The 19526-nt window shown below is 38.1% G+C and overlaps 1 protein-coding gene across 1 annotated transcript in view; it reads left to right on the forward strand.

The window, feature by feature from the left end:
• ASAP2 (ArfGAP with SH3 domain, ankyrin repeat and PH domain 2) overlaps nucleotides 1-18613 on the forward strand; it is an 80368-nt gene extending 61755 nt beyond the window's left edge. The window contains exons 13-28 of the mRNA XM_088533526.1: nucleotides 738-786; nucleotides 895-1061; nucleotides 2341-2474; nucleotides 3096-3190; nucleotides 4787-4976; nucleotides 5397-5482; nucleotides 5653-5768; nucleotides 6226-6293; nucleotides 7037-7150; nucleotides 9171-9426; nucleotides 11763-11924; nucleotides 12827-13001; nucleotides 14645-14709; nucleotides 15389-15495; nucleotides 17264-17386; nucleotides 18268-18613. Coding sequence (XP_088389652.1) covers nucleotides 738-786; nucleotides 895-1061; nucleotides 2341-2474; nucleotides 3096-3190; nucleotides 4787-4976; nucleotides 5397-5482; nucleotides 5653-5768; nucleotides 6226-6293; nucleotides 7037-7150; nucleotides 9171-9426; nucleotides 11763-11924; nucleotides 12827-13001; nucleotides 14645-14709; nucleotides 15389-15495; nucleotides 17264-17386; nucleotides 18268-18342 — 1982 coding nt within the window. The 3' untranslated portion in view covers nucleotides 18343-18613. The remainder of the gene's footprint in view (nucleotides 1-737; nucleotides 787-894; nucleotides 1062-2340; nucleotides 2475-3095; nucleotides 3191-4786; nucleotides 4977-5396; nucleotides 5483-5652; nucleotides 5769-6225; nucleotides 6294-7036; nucleotides 7151-9170; nucleotides 9427-11762; nucleotides 11925-12826; nucleotides 13002-14644; nucleotides 14710-15388; nucleotides 15496-17263; nucleotides 17387-18267) is intronic.
• Nucleotides 18614-19526: the final 913 nt, after the last annotated feature.

Genomic DNA, 19526 nt, shown 5'->3' on the forward strand with positions numbered 1-19526 from the left:
TTAAAAACTTTCCCCCATCCCCTCTTTCATTTGAATCGTATGAATCCTTACTTGATTTTGCCTGTTTGTGTCACTGCTTTGACTCAACCACTTAAGGTATTATGCAATTTTTCTTGAATTCTGACAGTATGAAAACAGTGCTTATAATTATGAAAGTAGTAGTAAGTTCAGAGGGTTTTTTTTTGTATTTGATTTAGTTGAAACAGGGTTTATCTTGCATTTGTATCTGACAAGTCCATATTGCTATATTGCTATAGTAGTTTAATTACTGTAAATTACTGTAGAACTCATCTGGAAATTTGAAATCCTTCTTTATGTACATAGATAACTCAAATATAAATTCTGTTTCACATATGCCCCCCCCCCCCAAAAAAAAAAAAGAGAAAAGCAGAGTTGTGATTCCTGAACATACTTTTAGAACCTGCCAAAAAAAACCCTGAGCTGTCCTACTCTTTTGGTAATAGAGGCAGGCACAGCACTGAAAGGAAAACAGTATCTGTTTTAAAAAAAAAACAGCCACTCATGAAAAATAAGGGAGTTGTGGCTTTAAGTGTGAGGTGTAAACACAAATGAAACCTGTATAGGAAGAGCGAAACACTCTAAATAGACTCCCTTTGCCTCTTAGCTTTTCAGTGATGAGGCTAGAGACCTCAGGACTCACATGTCACTACATTTGAGATTTTAGAGAGATTTCTGTATAACCACATTTTTAATCTCTATGTGAATTTATTGTGCAGATGACAGAACTTACCACTTTCAAGCAGAAGACGAACAGGAATGTCAAATGTGAGTTACTTTGCTAACTTTATTTTGGATACTGGTGCTCTACTAAGACATACCTTAAACTTTAGAAGTGCCTAAACGTTTAATAGCAAAATATTACTGCCATTTTAGATGGACTTCTGTGCTACAAAACAGCAAAGAGGAAGCTTTAAATAATGCATTCAAAGGAGATGATAACACAGGAGAAAATAATATTGTCCAAGAACTGACAAAAGAAATTATATCTGAAGTCCAGAGGATGACTGGAAATGATGTGTGTTGTGACTGTGGAGCACAAGGTGACTCAATTAAGTGTATTTCTAATTGGTAAAAATTCTGTGTCTCATGAGCGTGTTTAAGCTGATATTTTATGCTTTCACTTCTACTCCTTATCTCATAGGGATTATGCACATAATAGAATATGCTAACAATTTACTTGCACTACTTTAGCAAGATTGATTTGCTTTAGTCATACTGTCAGTGGGGAGAAAAGTCCCTAGCTTTTGATAGTTTTTTTCTCCCATGTGTTTTGCTAATTGTAACTTCTCCTGACACAAATCAACTCAACTTTTGTTAGCAAGTCCACATTTTACTTCAGATTTAGTATCTTTAGTATAGGGCATCAGTAAGATTCTTCAATATTTTCCTGATACATTTCTTATTTTGTTTTAACCTTTAATCTTTGATATCTCTCCAGGGAATCGATCTAAGACTGTGCTTATTTAGAACAGGATGCATTTGCTGACTGGTTTGCAGAGCTAGTTTGTTTAACCGTAGGGCTTGTCAGATTGGTCAGTGAAGTTCTACTTTAATCCTAATTCCTGTTTCATTTGTTCGTTTATGTGAGACAGTGCAGAACTTACTTTTTTGATCTGACAAAACATATCTGAAACTGTATGCATTTTGTAAATCAATAGTAACTTTGAGTAATATTGTATAAAACTATGAGAAGAGTCAATTCTACTGTCTTTGAAAGAGAATATTCTAAATAGCTAGCACTGAATTTTTATCAAACAAGTTTCAAAGCTCTCTAAATCTTCAGAAATGAATTAATTGACCGGAAGATGAGGGATAGTTGAATAAGTCCATTAGAGTGTGGTGCTATAAATGCTTAGAAATCACATTTGCTTCCCTTAGCCTAAAGTCAATAGTTGGAATATAAAATAAAGAAAAACAAATGTAGATGTTGCTTAAGCTTATACTACACTTATAAGCCTTGATTAAGAATGTAATATCATTATGTTCATGTTTGAAAGCAGTTCTTAAAAGCAATGGGACAAATTACAAACCTGACCTCAAATGAGAAGCACCCTTTGTGGTAGATGTCCTTTCATTAAAAGAAACAAAATAAAACCAAAATAATCCGAACGAATAAACAAAAAAAAATTAACTTTTCTGTTTTGACTTCTTTCATCATAAGATTCTGTTTTGTGTTTCTCAAGAGAGTAAATATAAAGGCATAAGTACTAAGATTTTGATTATTTATGTGCTGGCATCTTATTTCTACAGAGTTTCTTTTCAGTATTAATACACTTTTTAGAGGGAAATCATAATCCTGTAGGTGCTTCTTTGTTTCAGATCCTACCTGGCTTTCAACAAATTTGGGAATTCTAACTTGTATCGAATGCTCAGGAATCCATAGAGAACTTGGTGTTCACTACTCCAGGATGCAGTCACTTACATTAGATGTGCTGGGAACATCTGAACTTTTGGTAATGAAATTGCTTTCATTAATTTAACATAATACCATAAAATATTTCTACTGTAATTTTTTTTTTCTGTCACTCTAATTGTAAGTTATTCCAGTCTTAAAAGTTGTCTCTCGATAAACATAGTTAAGAAATCTTCATTAGTCAAGTTTTAGGGAACCTCCTGGAACATAGTATCTTACTATAAATTTTGCCTGATCTTAGAATTCGAATTAATAGGTGCTTTATATATTTTAAACTTACAAGCGGTTTACTCTAGGTTATTTTGTAAAATGAGGGGAGGAAAAAAAAAAAAAAAAAAACGGAGCTGCTTGATGTATAAACGTGCCTTTTTAGATTAAAAAGTGAAGAATTTTACAAGTATTTATCCCATGCATTATTCAGCATTTTTCAGAAGATAACTTTAAACCACAGAAGAAGAAAATTCGTTGCACTTTGATATGCAAAGAAATTATGAGGTATCTCCTGCTCTTTGACGGTTTATATGTGTGTTCTTACCCAACACAAAACACGTTACATATATTTTCTAAACTGGTGCCTTGTGGATTATCTTGCAGTTATGTGTCTATATACCAAATCCTGTCTGAAAACAGTCGTGGATTATTTATTTATTTATTTAAACAGCTTGCAAAGAATATTGGGAATGCTGGTTTCAATGAGATTATGGAATTCTGCCTGCCAGTTGATGAGATGGTCAAACCTAATCCAAGCAGTGACATGTGAGTAACAAGCCACAGCTTCTGAGGAAACAGGCACTTTGTCATTACTACATGGCTTGCACCAACATGCCAAAGTAAACATACGGTGCCTTATAAACAACTGTATCGCCGAGGGATTAACCTTTTTTATTTTATTTTTCTGATGCTTTACGTTCCTGTTTTATTGAGCTTTCCCTGATGGTAACTTGTCTAATGGTCAGGCTTATTTTACTGCTTCTGTATCCCATAAGTAGCAAGACAAGGATGAATTAAGGCTGTCTTGTTGAGAACTGTGAAGACCTGAGGGCGCAAACGTGGGGATGAAAACTGAAGTTATTTCTTTGTTTTACTTAAACACAAAATAGATACTGGACTAACAAACACTTGATCTGAGAGATACTGAACACTTCTGCTGTCTAGAGACTCCACCTAGGACTTCAGGCCGTAATAACATGGAGCAAATGGAGAACATTCCCTGAGATCTTTGAACTGCCATGTCAGAGATACAGGGGGACAGTGACCTCCTTGGTGCTATCCCATTTCCTGATGTAAGAGCTAGTATCAAATGCAGATGCAAAACCAGAAGAATTGGCTTTGGATGAAGCTGATCTCATGTCATCCAGACGACCACAAGTCTGACAGAGCCAATGTTAAACTCTTCAGTATAAATATATATATATTTTTTTTACTATTACTATGGTAGAATATACTAACATCAGTCATAATAATCATATAGGATGCATAATTGGTAGCATAAAGACTTTTTTAAGGTAATCTACTTTGATATGTGTCTATATATCACATTTCTCTTTTCATAAATAACCTCAATGCAGACATTGTTCAAAAACTAGAAAGTAAATGATCCTGTTTTAGGAGTCCACTAATTCATTCTGTTATTTTTATTCAGTCTTTATAGAATATGATACATTATTGCCCTTTATTATTGTATCCAGGTGATCAAATTTAGCTTTGTTGCCTGTTTTTTGTGCAGTGCTGTATAAGTCTAAAGAGTTTTGCCTTTGAGAAGCATGCAAACTCCTGTCTTACTGTGATGGAAAGAGGAAGAGTCATTAGTTACTTGGTGATATTAAAAGCAAATGAATGATTTGTATCCTAATTCAGATGTGCCAAGTGATAGTTTTCACCTCAGGTTTAAGGTGAAAGTAAAAACCATGTCCACGCTACCTGTCACAGTTGTGGTGAATAGGTGCTTCCCAGAACACACTGCTGTGGATACAGATGCAAGCCCTGCATAGCCTGCTCAGGGGTATGAGGCAGGTTTTTATATGCTGTGCCTCTCCTTTCTCAGCATGTGTACAAGTTGGGTAAATATAAATCTGTAAGGCTGATATGAATTGTGAATTATCTGTACATAAACCTGCACCAGAGAGAATTTAGAGACTGTCTTCATCAAGATATCAGAGATTTGATTCATCTTCTGTAGTAAGATTACAGAGTGAAAATATGAGACTGCATGCCTTCTGTGTATATTTAAAAAGAAAAATTAACACAATGGCTAAGAAATACAATCTCCTTGCGTATGTATGTGTATATATAGAAGTTTTGCCTGTATATTGTCTGCTAAAACAGTAAAAGTAAACTGTGTTTGATTTTTAGGAATGCAAGAAAAGATTATATTACTGCCAAATATATTGAGAGAAAATATGCAAGGAAAAAGCATGCTGATAATGCAGCTAAATTACATGCTCTTTGTGAAGCAGTCAAATCAAGAGACATTCTTGGCTTAGTTCAAGTATATGCTGATGGTGTGGACTTGACAGAAAAAATCCCACTAGCCAATGGCCATGTAAGTGTGGTAACTTTTATTAGACACGTTATTATAAGAAGTGCAGCATGGTTTTATTATTTAGAAAGGCCTACTTTTCCCTATTAAACAATAAGATTTGAAATCTTGTTTTGAAATATTTGTTCTTCTAATGATGTAACTTAAGAGCAACAAAAGATAATCTAAACTGAAATCATTTCCAGGTACTTGTCATGTTTAAAAAAATACTAAAATTAAACATTAAATGATTCAGTAATCTAATTTCTTTCAACCTTTTGTTTATTTACTTTAAAGGAAGGAAAGGAGAAAAGATTTTATAAAATGTAATTCAGTGCTAGCACATTAAATATTTTGAAATTAAATATTTTAATCGATCATGTGCCATTGTAGAATTTCTGCTTCTCTCTAAATCAAAAGAAACTTTTTTATTATTGTTATTAGGAGCAAGATGAAACAGCACTTCACCTTGCTGTTAGATCAGTTGATCGAACATCCCTTCATATAGTTGACTTTTTAGTGCAGAATAGGTAAGTGTATTGTGAATCAATTCACATATTATTAATTTATATCAAGTTTTACTTCAAATGAAGTCTGTTATTTGCAAATGCAGTTTTCTCCCTTGAAAATGTTGCAGTGAGAAGTTTATGAGCATGGGATAGATAACTAATTCTAATAGTCTTTTCTTTTGCTCCTTCAGTGGCAATCTAGACAAGCAGACATGCAAGGGCAGTACCGCTCTGCACTACTGCTGTCTGACGGACAACGTTGAGTGCCTCAAACTGCTTCTGAGGGGGAAAGCCTCTATTGAAATAGGTATGGTGGAAATGTGTGCTTTGATTACATATTTGTGATAGATAAGGAGAAATTGAAGCTGGAATAAGGTCATTTTCCCCTCAGTTGTGTAATGGAGTTGCTTAATGTAATTATATGAATAATATCTTCATTAAATAATATTTGTTATCTCATGTTTAAAATTGATATGGCCATTAGAGTTTTTTTTTTTTTAATAATTTCAGATACATAGGTATTTACGGTGTCTTTTTGTCTAGTTATAGTGGATTTTCATGGCTATCATTCCATTTAGGTGGCATATTGAGCTGCTACTGCTTATCATGTTCAGAGGCTTGATGGGCCTAAATATGAGAGAGAGACACAAATTTAGAATGTCTTGATGTAGTTAATCTCTGTGTAACTGCAGATTTCTCTCTAACAATAGATAGGTAACTAATGGCTCATAGCATCATAACCTTCTTTTCTTGCTGCAATGTAGCCAATGAATCTGGAGAGACGCCACTTGATATAGCCAGACGCTTAAAACACACTCACTGTGAAGAGTTGGTAAGTGTCGCATCCCTCGGTATATTTGTATATTTATAAGGACACTCATGTCTAAATATTTAACAATTTACAGTTGAATATTCAAGACAGACTAGTATTCTGCTCAGAAAAAAAAAAGTTTTCTTAAGCGCATATTTGTTCTTAGATGCTTTAGAAATGTTAAAGTTCTGGGGAGTGGGTTAGAAATACAATTTTTTTTTTTGAGAATCTGAGATTATTTTGAACAACCCATTGAAATCTAATCACTGAAGTACTTGTTATGAGTAAATACCATGGAAGTGAAGTTACCATCGCCACTTTTAGTAAGCAAGGAGAATGAACTGGTGAGGTCAAGACTTTGCAGATGTGAGTCTGTGTCAAAGCACCTGCCATTACCTTTAATTTCTCCATCTTGTAATTTCTAAATCAAAGCAAATAGTGAGATGCTTCTCATCAGGAAGGAATTGGAAAATGGAACTAAAATGGGTAATGAAAAGCCCAGTTGCTTTTGGTTTATTTGTGTTGTGTTTGATCAGAGTTCCATTCTTTGAACTTACTCTGGAACAGTAACTATCCAAATTACTGAAATTAGTATTTAGAACAAATAAATAATATTTGTACTTGGGAATCAGGTTTGCTTGTGCATGTGTTTTTTGTTTGTTTTAAATTATGTGCAATTCTTGCCTGTACCAGAGAGTCATCTTTTTTGTTGTTTTGTTTTTTTTCTGTTTGTTTGTTTTTTGTTGGTTTGTTTGTTTCCTTAGCTTACTCAAGCACTGTCTGGAAGATTTAATTCTCATGTCCATGTAGAGTATGAATGGCGGTTACTCCATGAAGACCTGGATGAAAGTGATGATGATGTGGACGAAAAGCTACAGGTTGTATCCATGCATTGCTAGCTCTTTGTACATGTATCTGTGTGAGTGTGATGTTCATATTGAGTCAGGAACACATTTTTACTATAGGAATTAAGGCACTGCAAAATGAATTTTTATAATAAAATAGTTCAAATTTTTGCTTTTTAACTGCAGTTTATGTGCTTTTGCTTCTGCGAGGCCATATTTAAAAATATAAGGCTTGGCTTAATGTTTTGAAGAATAATTTTGAAATTAATAGGTTTCTTGTGTTGCAAAGTCTCGCTTTGGCAACATTCAGTCTGCATAACATCTTCTCCCCATATCTTGTCTCCTTTTCCCAAGAGCTTTATTTTACCTCTGGTGCTTCACTTCTACTACGTTTGGATTTCCTATGGTTCCTTCAGTGTTGCCAGTTGCCTTTTGCAGATCAGTGGTTCTTTTTTTGCTCAGTCCCTGAGCGCCACCTCGTAAAAGAAGTTATCTGCTACTCAGCAATGAGGCTAAAGTAATGAAACTGGTACTTTACTGCCTGTTATTAATAGGCTTATCCCACAGGGACCTGTGAAAGGAGATTAAGGACTATTAATCACAGCCTTTGAGTGCTTCGATGCTCTGGTAAATATTGCTTAGGATCACATCAGAGTTAGGTTTATAGTTGTCAAGCTGTTGGCTAGAGGGCTTCTCTGGCTTACTGCTTGAATGGATTTTGTAATATTTTGTCAGAAAAGGCCATTTCTAGAATTGTTGCTCCTTTAGTCCAGAATTTTATCATATGAGAAGAAGCCTTCCCTAAAAGTGGGCAGCTGGTCTCTGCTGCTGTCCCCAACTGCCTGGTCTCATCTCACCTTTTGTCTCCATCATGGCCCACATTTTCTGTTAGTTGAGTGTGAGCTGGGATCAGTAGCAGACCCAGGACAGGAGAGGTCAGTGAAAGGAGAGTGGAGTCAGTGAGCAGTTCCACTGCTAAAGCATGCTCAAGGTGGGGATTAACACAGTTCAGTGCCACACACATCATTCTGATAATTCTTTGCAATATTTTGCTGTGCTGTAGCCTCACTAAAGGTCCTAAGTGATCAATCCAGAGTAAGCATTGAATATATTTGCAGAACTGATTGCTTATTCACAGTACTGTTTGTGTAAATGTTTATCTGCCCTAAATGCTATTACTAGAAATGGTTTTCTTTATTTCACACCCACGATACATCAGCTATGTGTTTGTCTAACACTCTTTCTGCAGACATATTGATGCTCTCTGAGCTGCGGAATGTTACAACCCACTTCTGCACTGGCCATATGTATTTATAACTCTATCGTAATTATCATTTGATAATAATAATAACCATGATTACTGTTGAAACAGGAAAAAATAATGCTAAATGTGCCTAGCAAGCTGATGTCTTATTGCAGATCTCAAAGACAACTAATCAGGGCTCATTTAATAATGTGTATGGGAAGAGAAATGTTCTGGTTTTGCTGGTTAGAGTAATCCCTCTGTGCGGTCCTGCTTATTTGTTAGTGGCTAAAGAGAGTTCCCAGGACGCTCCCGTGCACAGTCTGTGGTAGGCTGAGCTGCAGGTGAGCTGCTTAGATGCAGTTCGCTCCTTTTTGAGATCGTACCCATCTGAATTGGATCTAGCAATCACAAAACAAAGCCTCTGTTACCTGTTTTCTTTTGAAAATACTCCCTGATATTTTTATGCAGGAAAACTTTACTTGACCTGTCTGACTGTCCGTATTACTTGGCTATTAATAGAAGTATATGCGTATGTATGTATATTCTCTCTATATATATAGGATATAGTATGTATCCTACAGGAATACAGAAGGTGAAAAGGATTTTTTTTTCCTGAAATTCAGTTTATATTTGAAAAATGAATGTGACCAGTTATTTGGAGAAAGAGGAATATAAGCTTTAGGATGCATATTAAAAACAACAAAAATGCATTTTAGAATTCATTTTTCGTTCTAGTAACTGTTCTTCTAAGTGAAATTAATATACCTGATAACGATATCAGTAGGTACTTTTGTTACTGTATTGCAGCAACCCAGCCCCAATCGGAGAGAGGACAGGCCTGTCAGCTTCTATCAGCTGGGATCAAACCAACTGCAGCCGAATGTAGCCGCTTTGGCAAGAGATGCAGCAAACATTGCTAAGGATAAGCAGAGAGGCTTTATGCCAAGCATCCTACAGAATGAAACGTACGGAGCAATACTCAGTGGCAGCCCACCTCCCGTTCAGCCTGCAGCACCTGTCACCAGCAGTGCACCTCCTCTACCTCCAAGGAACATTGGAAAAGGTAGTCATGCTGGGAAATATCATTGCATGTTACAAGGAGGAAGTACTAGAACAATTTGCTGATGAGAGAATATACAGAACAGGAGAGATTTTAACCTTGCAGAGACTCCTCTTAAATATGTGCTAGGAGGTTGTTGAAATTAAATTGGACAAAGTAAAAGTGTTGCAACCTGTAACTGACTGGAAAGATAACTGCCTGTAACTACTGACTGTGCCCTCATCGGTAGGCTAGTGTAGAGGGTACCGGAGAGCGTCCGAGTGCAGAAATACTGGGTTCTTGCAAAATCTACCCATATAGCCAATGGCGTGAACTTCTGTTCTTGTATTCACATAAAATCTCACGTCAGAGAAAAAGAGCAGAGAAATTTGTACAGGTCACCTTTATGCAGCACATTTTCGGTGTGTTTTCTTTTAATGCTTGCATTAATCCAGCATGTCTCACAAATGCTAAATTAATGCAAAATTGAAGAAAAATGGATGTGCAAACCCATGGTTTTCAGTGCTGCTCTAATTCAGTCTCCTATATGAGGAGATAAGAGTGGGTAATGTTACAGGCTTGTGTGAGTGCCTTCTGCCTTTAGAAGCACTGGGCAGAGCTTAGAGTATGGAACAACAGAATGGGATACAAATTGCACATCTGTATAATATGAGAAGTCTGTTATTGGTCTGCCAGGAATGGCTGCAGCATGAAAATCAGATTGAAATATGATACTCCGGGTAGAAATCTGAGAACTGTAGGCAGAAATCTGAGAAGTTCTTTTGAGGAAGAACTTCTTTCCTGTGAGGGTGACAGAGCCCTGGCACAGGCTGCCCAGAGAGGTTGTGGAGTCTCCTTCTCTGGAGATCTTCAAAACCCGCCTGGATGCCACCCTGTGCCACGTGCTCTAGGTGTCCCTGCTGGAGCAGGGGGGTCGGACTAGATGATCTCTAGAGGTCTCTTCCAACCTCAACCATTCTGTGATTCTGTATCATGTGGAAGAGCAGGGTTTTCTGTTGCTTTGAAAGGAGGGCGTGAGGCTTGGGAGGGCTTAGCAACATATAAAACTTTAGCTCAGGGTGGGATCCTTAAGCAGGGTGGAATTCTTTTAATCTAAAAATTTAAGCTAAACATTCAGACTTTCTTTTTTACCTGATGGAACACAGTGCTCTTCCCTGAAGCAGGAAAATTCACCTCTTGGTGAAATTTTTCCCTTGGTTATGAAGGGGCTTCCACAATCTTTTAAACGGTTAGATACTACCATAAACCAGTAATAGAATTAGGTAGTTAAAATGATCATTTTAGCCTTTGATATTATACTCCCTGTGGCCAGCCATGCTATTTTACCCACTGTTTGCCTGCAATTGAATGCCACTTCTCAAAGGATGTCATTTAATTTCGTTCCCAACCTCAGGCTTGGTGGCAGCAGAACAGGGCAGCTCAGGCCAGACAAGCATGCTTGCCTGGTCAGAGAGATGATTAGCCTATAATTCATCATTCTAGCAGTGTATTACCCAAATATTTTATCTTCTTGGTTGAAAACTATGTTAGTATCACTGATCTTGGCTTATTGTTGATTGCTGGTATTACTGTTGTTATGCTCATGTTGTATTTATTATTCCTTTATCCTCTTAGCTTTAGGCTGCTCTCCAAATCTTCTGAACCTTTTGTGCTTTTTTCATGCAACCTGATACTCATACTTTACTCTGTTTCATCCTTTCTTAATGAAATGATCATGCTCTGAGTAGGGGAAGTGATCTGATGTGGTATGTGCAAAATACTGGCTTTATGATGTTTTGTGAAGTGGGGAGGAAGCTCTTTAGCTGGACAACATGTAATTTAGGAGGTCCTGAAGAAGCAATACTTGGGGAATGACTAGTTCCATTTATAGTTGCTTCCTGTTAGGGTGAAATTCAGAATTACAATTTTAAGTCAATTTTGAGTCAAAAATGATGATGTACTTTGAGTGAGCAATATCTGTTAATGCTCCTGCAAGAGTCAGGTCCTTTTCTTGGAGCTCCTGAGGCAACCAGAGCTACCAGTCAGGAATTAGAGAGGGTAACAGCACTTCTGCCTTCACACTGATAAACTTCTTCCTTTTTGAGGTATTGACATATTTTAAAGTAATGTTTGGAGACGAATCTTTACATCGGTAAAGAGTTAATAAGACTCCAACCAGAAACCTCTGTGTAATTGTTTACAGCAGTGTCTGCTTCGTGTTCTGGCTTTCCAGCAGGGTGACAGTGGTTCCTGTTGGTGACTGTGACAGATACACCACTTGTAAAAGCATGGGTGTGAAGTGTGAACGCTTGGTGCTTAGTGTAAACAATATAATAATACAGTATTTTCCTCTCTTTTAGTTCAGTCTTCAGTTCTTGGCAGTGGTATTCAGACAATTTCTTCATCTAATGCAATGTGGAGGACAAATTCTTTAGGAGTGGAAAGTATAAGCAGGCAGAGATCTTCATCAGATCCACCAGCTATTCATCCCCCTGTGCCGCCATTGCGTGTAACATCTACAAGTATGTTTCCACTTTCCCCTCTTCTCCCTTCTGCTGTATCTGGTCATGGTTGGCTTATTTTTCCATTTTCACAACTCATACTTTCTCTTTTGGTGGCTGCAGCTTTGGCCTGTCCGGTCCCCATCCAGTGACTTTGTACCAATTGTCTTCTCTTATGTTCCAAAGGGGACTGTGTGATGTAGGGCAAGGTCCACAGGAAATGCTGGCTATTACTAAAGCATTTTCACCCTATATATATAGTCTTGATGATGCATTTCTCACTAGTGAGTTGTAAAAATAAGTGGTACACGTAGCTCTGAGGCCACAACTCCACATTATACTTTATTCTTGCAGGTCATAGGAATGCAAAAAGATGTTTTAATGCATTACCAGTGTGTTGTCTGTTGCAGTTTCAAGGATTCAATTAAAATTTTAATTAATTAACTAGACCTACTGTGGAGTTTCTTTGAGTGGATGTTAATCATTGTAGACGTTCTTTTTCATAAAATTGCTCAAAATTCATGTACTCAGCTACTTTCCCATAAAGCACAGACTGAAAGCCTTGATAGAACAAACAATATTAGCACTTTATTAAGCATATTGTGAGCTAATATTTTAAAGAATATGACTGGCTTTGAGACTTGAGAATTTTGTTTGTACTTCAATGCTTTGATGAATTGGAGCACCTGTGAGTTCTCTGACACTATTTGAAAGAAAAGGGAAATCTCTTTTCAAATAGTTTCTCCTTCCAGTGGAGGGATTGCTTTCACTTTAAGTTGTTGCTTTCGATTAGTAAAAGGAAAAAAAAAATGGTTCTTGTGTTCTTTGATTAAGAGGAAGATCTGTGGATGAGACATAAGAAACAGTGGCAAACAGAATTTTGCCAGTGAAATAATTGCACTTCACTGTTTTTTTTCCTACAGATGTGCTGGCTCCAGCACCACCCCCTCCAGTTGCCAAGACAGCCGGTGTGCTGGAAGCTCTGAGCCAGCAGCCCAAGCAGCAGGCAGCTCCCCCGCAGGCGCAGGCGAAGCCAGCGCCGCCGCCGCTGCCCCCGCAGCCTCCCAGCCGGCTCTCGCAGAGGAAGCCTGCGCCCGGGTGGGTAACCCGTGTCAGCTGGGCGCTTGTGCAGACACTTAGTAACTGTTGTTAACGTGATGGTGCAGTGCTCCCGTGTCCTCCAGAAAGCATGCAGGCTTTGGCCAACAGTGCGTTACATATCCGTGAACAGAGGGCAGGCGCTTGGGGAACAAATGACAAGAATTTCAGCAGTAAAAATTAAACAGCATGTTGACTTAAGAGTGTACTTTTTTTGTAATATATACAGGATGCTCATCCTTGATGGAAGTAGAGAGTTAGAGAATCATTCATTATTCCTACCTGTCTAATAAGAAAGAAGAGATAATGTCATCTTATATCTGGTAGTGCTATTTATTGTTCGCAAGGTTGTCCTAGGCTCCAGTCAGTATTTTCATTAATGACAGGAGTAGAGAGACCTGGAATTGGTAGTGTGTATTTTATATTTGTGGGAGATGAAGCGAGGAGGGACAGGAGGGGCTGGAAGACAAGATTAGATCCAAAGTATCCTTGGCAAACTGGAATAGTAATCAGGGAAGAAAAAAATATCATTCAGTCGGCAACACTTGGTGCTTAAGAAAAGTCAAAAAGGAAATATGGAGAATAGCAAAGTATAGTTAAGCTAAAGCCCTTAAGAGAAGGGTCTGTGAGGATACTGTGAATCATAAATTCAAGCAAGTCAGAAAACCTGTGCTGTTGTGGAAGAGGCAAAGAGGAAAGGGTATTGTTTGACCATAACCTGCAAAATCCATGAATTACTCCTTGCCCTTGACTCTGTATCAGCAATGCATCAGCTGGAGTTGTGTGCTCATTTCTGAGGACTGCAGCAAAACAGTGAAGCAGAAACCAGGGGAGATCAATAACAAAAATGAGAAGTGTAGAAAATGGAATCCGTCAGAAAAGATTGGAAGACATAAAATTCTCTCATATTGGAAATAAAAAATGGAGCAAGGGGACAGGTTTTCAAAGCCATGGAAAATGTTGGATCACTCTGTTCCCCTTTACATGAGATGACAGCTTAAAAAAGGATTGCTTTAAGTTGTAGCAAGAATAATTTAGACACTAGGTGAAGTTTTCCAAAGCTAGAGATAATGAACTACTACAGTGAAATGAAACTCTACCATTGAGAATATTTAAGTACAAGCCAGACAAACTTAGAAGTTACATGGTACAGGGACACATGCATATATGGGAGATAAGCAATATAGATGTTTGATGCTTTGAGGGGGATGAAAGGAGTAAACAACCTATTGAACTGTCTCTCTCTAGCTCCTTTACTGCATATACAGTACATACTGTGGGGGAAAGGGAGATGCTGCTGTTGTACATACTAATGGATCCTTATTTTTAACAAAGCATATCAAAGAATTGTAAAATAGCTATGGAAGGAACTTAATTTATGAAAATTACTGCAATTTCTATAGGGTAGTTTTTATTTAACCTGTATTTTTTATTTCTACATTTCTGCATTTTTATAAGTACAACTTAGAATCTGCCCATTCAAAAATAAGAAAGCAGAGGAGGATTTTAAAAGCAAAATAGCTGTCACCATGTTTGTAAGACCTTTGAAGACATGTCAATAAATTTATAATTTGGAAAAGAGTTTGAATAATTGCAGTTGGATTTTTTGTTTGTTTGATGCATTTCAAACTTTTTCTGCACAGGCCTGACAAGTCATCTGGCTTAAACAAAGGGCAGTCTAGAGGACTTGGGTCCCTACAACAACCTGGTAATTATTCGGTTTAGAAATTTATTGTATCATATCTAAGCTATTATCATAACAACCAAGGGGAGATTGTTTTGTTTGTTTGTTTTTATTTACCCTATGCATTTAAGCAGACAGCACCAGCATTCGTGTGTGTATGTATGAATACACATATTCATCTGGTTCTTTTCTTTGGTTCTCAACTCTGGTTCTTTATTTCCATTTGATCTATCCCCAGAGCAGGGAGTTGCTAATGCCCCTCCATAGAGGGATGTTCTTCTCCTAACCCTGTAATGAGCTCGGGAGTCCCAGGAAAGGTGAAACATCTTGAGAGAGATGGTCCTTCCTAGTGGTCCTACAGGAGCACAGCTGTAGTGAATTTTATGAGGAAATGGGAATTTGGTTCCATTCTACTTAAAGACTTTTTTTTTTCCTTTTTTAGCATTACTGCAATATTGAAGACCTTAGGCAATAGTATTTGAGAAGAGAGGCCTTTATGGTATGGAAAAGGAGAGAAAATTCCATTCAGTTATTTAGAGGGAACCACTAAAGAATGAAATACTTGAGGGAGTATAAAATCGCTTTTTATCCTCTAGCTAAGAATAACGAATTTGGCTTCAATTTATACAGTCAGTTAATTTTTAAAAATTCCTTAATTTTAAATGTTTTTTTACTTTTTTACTTTATTTACTTATTTTAACAGTGGGAGAATCTTCGGTATGTGAAATTCCAGTAACACAAACTGGTTCTACAACAAACACTTCAGCACAGATCCAACCACCAGCACCAATGCCAAGAAAATCACAAATAGTAAGTAGATGATCCAGGATAGAATTTTATTAAATCTTTCATCTTCTTTCAAACATGATTTTGATGTAACAGTCTGTCCTGTTGTGCAGTATGTTTAAGTGTGAAAAATAGGAAGCCTCTGTTCTGTGTTAAATATGTGTATGACTTGTCATAGATGTTTCTGAGAACTTTGTTTTTCTTGCATTTCCTCTATGTTTGTATCTGATTTTGAATTAAAAAGGGAAACAAAACACAAGAGATAACCAAAGACATAAAGCAGAGAATACAGTGAATATAAAATCTTTTTTTCACCTTTGCTACTCTTGATTAACAAGTCACTTGTCTGACTACCATCAAAATAACTTTTTCATATTTTAGACCACAATAAAATGAATTGATCTGGTTAGTGTCTATGGAATGACAATCCCTCTTGCTCCTGTGCATCAAGGGAATTGCCATATTTGCTCTGTGGAGCTGCTGGACCCTGCTCAATTCCTGTTGTGTGATCTGGGATTCAGCTGGGAGCGCTGAAGACACCCAGTCAACACAGCTTAGCTGTGAATCAGCTGCTTCTTTGGCTCCTTTATAGTTTAGAGCTGTAGTAGTTTTCTGTTTGTTCCCACTTCTTTCTATTATAGAACAAACTGCTTTAGTGACAGGCTATCCTGACTGGTGTTTGGAACAGTCTGTGCCTGCACTGCCTAGTGTTAATTCTGTGTAATATGAAGAATGAGTCTGACTCTCCAGGTATCTCTAGGGCTTTGGTAGGGTGGGTTTTGTGTGACACAGAATTCAGCTGGACAAGTTCCTTGTTACCCAGGACGGAGAAGGAAGGGGAGCCCAGCATCAGGAGTGCCAGCTAGCTAAGGTGCTTTAGCTAAATCAGTCTCGCTAAAGCATCTTACAGGGGGGTTTAGTGAAGGGCCCCTCAGCTAAAGAGCTTTAGCTAGATCAGCCCAGCTAAAGCACTTTGCCTAAATCACCCCATTTAGCCCCTTGCTCCAGCTTTCTTTGCCCTTCAGAGGATCAGGAGGCCAGCCCAGATGTAGCACATCATGGCAAAAGCCCTCCCGAGGAAGGAAGGAGGAGCTCCACCTGTGCCATGTGTGCACCCAGGGACTCCCCTCTTGCAGAGAGAATGGCATTTTCAAGGGCATATTTTTCAAGTGTGAGATTCTTGATGCATCTTTTTTTCCTGTGACTCTCTCATATTTTTGAAACCATGTTGTAGGGGTATCAAACTTTCCTGGAGCATTTTAGTCTCCGAGGAATGGATCTAGTGCAGTTCCCCTGACTTGTAAAGAATAGGAAATACCTGCTGCTGCTGTTGAAGCTGGCAGTTACATCGCTGCTTACCAGTGATGCTCTTGACTCTCTTCACTGTTTACTGTTCCCTCTTGGACCAAGAAAGTCCCTAGGGAACTCCAGGATGGCGGCAGGGACACCTTTCTGGAGTCTCTGTGCCACATCTCCCCTGCATTAGCAAATTTCCCATGGCCTAAATGGCACGTGCAGCTCTCCTCTGGCATCTTATGGTAGAGAGATTTTTGTTAGCTAAGGCTGGGTGCACTGGGGAAAAGGGAGGCTTCGTGGGAGGAAGCTGGGGCTTTGCTTCCCTGTTCTTGCAAGCTGCTGCTCTGCAGTAGAGGGGGAGGCTGGAAACACAGGCAGCTGAGCTGTAACTTGGGAAAGCTGAGAGCTGGAAGCAGCTCTGTTGCCTTCTTTAGTTCAACTCTGTTTTGTCTTTGCCTTGCTCTATTATTTACAGTTACGTATTTTCTTATTTCAGTCAAAAACAAAACCCAAGAGGGTAAAAGCAATTTACAACTGCATAGCTGATAACCCAGATGAGCTAACATTTTCAGAGGGAGATATCATTGTGGTTGATGGGGAAGAAGATCAGGAGTGGTGGGTGAGTACCTTGCCTTTTCCATCAACGTAGTTTGAAAGAAATACATTAAATCTAGAGGCGGACCCTGACTTCACGAGTTCTTTGGATTTTCAAATAAGAGAATTAAGTTTCATCTTACAGAAATCCTATTCTTGAGATTTTTTCTTTTTTTTAAATAGGTCAGTTTTTAGCTTTCCTTATTCAGAAAAGCAGTCTGGCTGGTGGGGTTCACAGGACACAGGGGATATTGTCTGTGTGAATTAGGAAGGTCTTGGAGGGGGGTGTCGGTGGGTTAAGAAGCTGCTTCGAAGATGTGTGAGGCCCTCAGGACAGCTTCGTATTGTCCTGCTTTTTAGCTGACCAACATTGAGAAATGGTCTGTTCAGCTGGGGAACTATCTCAACTATTTAACACTCCAGAGTCTCATTCATTAAAGCCAAGTCTTGGAAAATTATGAAGGCAAACACTTGACTTTGCTGGCTAGCAAGGAGTAGAGCTCCAAGTTGCATCTGAAATTACAATAATGTTATGTAAACCCCAAATGATTCCTGTAAATTCCCCAACTCTTCATTTCTGTTGAAGCTCGATCCATCCTTTCACCTTTCAGTACTTGCAGAGAGGGGGGAGGCAGTTTAGCACAGGCAGAGCAGGAGCTGTGTGCCGAAATGGAGCCGCTTACTGCAGTAAGAGCTGTGACTTTCAAAGAGCTAGATAAGGAAAACCCTGAAAAATGTTTAGAGCTGAATAGCAAGTGCTGGTAATGTTCAAAATAAAGAGCACCTCTGCAGATAGATGGGGAGCCTTGTTGTAGTATCCGGGCAGGAAGGTGCCTGGGGTTCATCTTGGTGCTGTTGTAGTTGCCTTCTTGAGACTAACTTGCAAAAATACAATGACTCTTTCAGATTGGTCACATCGACGGGGATCCCAATCGGAAAGGAGCTTTCCCGGTATCATTTGTGCACTTTATTGTTGACTAAATTGCTACTGATGAATGGAAACATTTCTCATATCCAGCGGTCACAGAAACACGTTTTCCTCTTTCATTTCATCTCCCTATCTGCAAATATCTTGCCAGAGCACTGCCCAAGTTCTAGGTACTGTAGCTAACTTTTTTATTACCATCACTCTGATTTTGGGACTTTTAAAACTTTTTTCTATGTGAAAACTTCTCATGAGCGGTTTACACTTTAAACTTTCTTCCTGTATTTTTTTCAAGGTGAACTGAAAAGCTTTAACAATGAAAACCCATATAAGTGTGTGAACATCAGAATATTTTGAATCTTTTTTTAGCGGATTCACTGTAATTTTCTTCTGCCTTTCGTAACATGACAATCTCAACAGTTCAGTGAATCTTATAGTTCAGTGTTGCTTCCCCAGTCTCTCTGTAGCCGGGCAGTAATTTTATCCATTTCTCAGCACCAACTTAAAAGTGTTGGAACCAAAACTTGCAAGCTGCTGAGTAGTTCAAAATGGGACTAAGTCAGCATCTTGTCACACTGGCTCTCATCCAGGATGTCAGCAGAAGAAATTATTTTACCTGTTTGGCCAGATAAAGTATTTCAGTTTACCACAGAAGAAACTTCTTTTTTTCAGAATGGATGTAGATATTTGCTTCAAGTTATCTAAAATCTATGTTAGTTGTTGAACTTTCTAGTTCTAATTTTGTGAGCTTGAGACTGTTTCATTTTCTATGCTGCACGTGTGTGTAACCTGTTTTTAAAATGTTCCTTTATATGTGTTACGTCCATTTTAGTCATTTAATGTGACTACTGCTGGTTTACTCCACTATGGCAATATTACTGAGTTACTAAATTAACTCAAGGATATAAAAACTGCACATCCTGAAATGTACTCAGCTATGATGATGGATTGCAGAACATTTCCTACCATTGTAACATTACAATGTTTAGAATCTTTTTAAAAATTCTTCCATTTTCTTAATCATCCAGCAACGTATTCACCCAGCAAACATGTTTGGTAGAACAGGTGGAGAGTTACCCTTGGTCAGGAGGGTATCTACCACCTCACACCTACACTACGTTATGTTCTGTTTTATAAATTTGTGTGCCACTACCTTGCAAACAGTGCTAGTTTGCTCATCACTCTGTATTTATATAATATACCCACATATATGGTAGCTACACTGTCGTTGAATTTGTTT

The sequence above is a fragment of the Tinamus guttatus genome, unplaced genomic scaffold (assembly GCF_059628265.1).
Source record: "Tinamus guttatus ecotype Peru unplaced genomic scaffold, ASM5962826v1 Tinamus_guttatus_pri_ptg000508l, whole genome shotgun sequence".
Classification (NCBI taxonomy): domain Eukaryota; kingdom Metazoa; phylum Chordata; class Aves; order Tinamiformes; family Tinamidae; genus Tinamus; species Tinamus guttatus.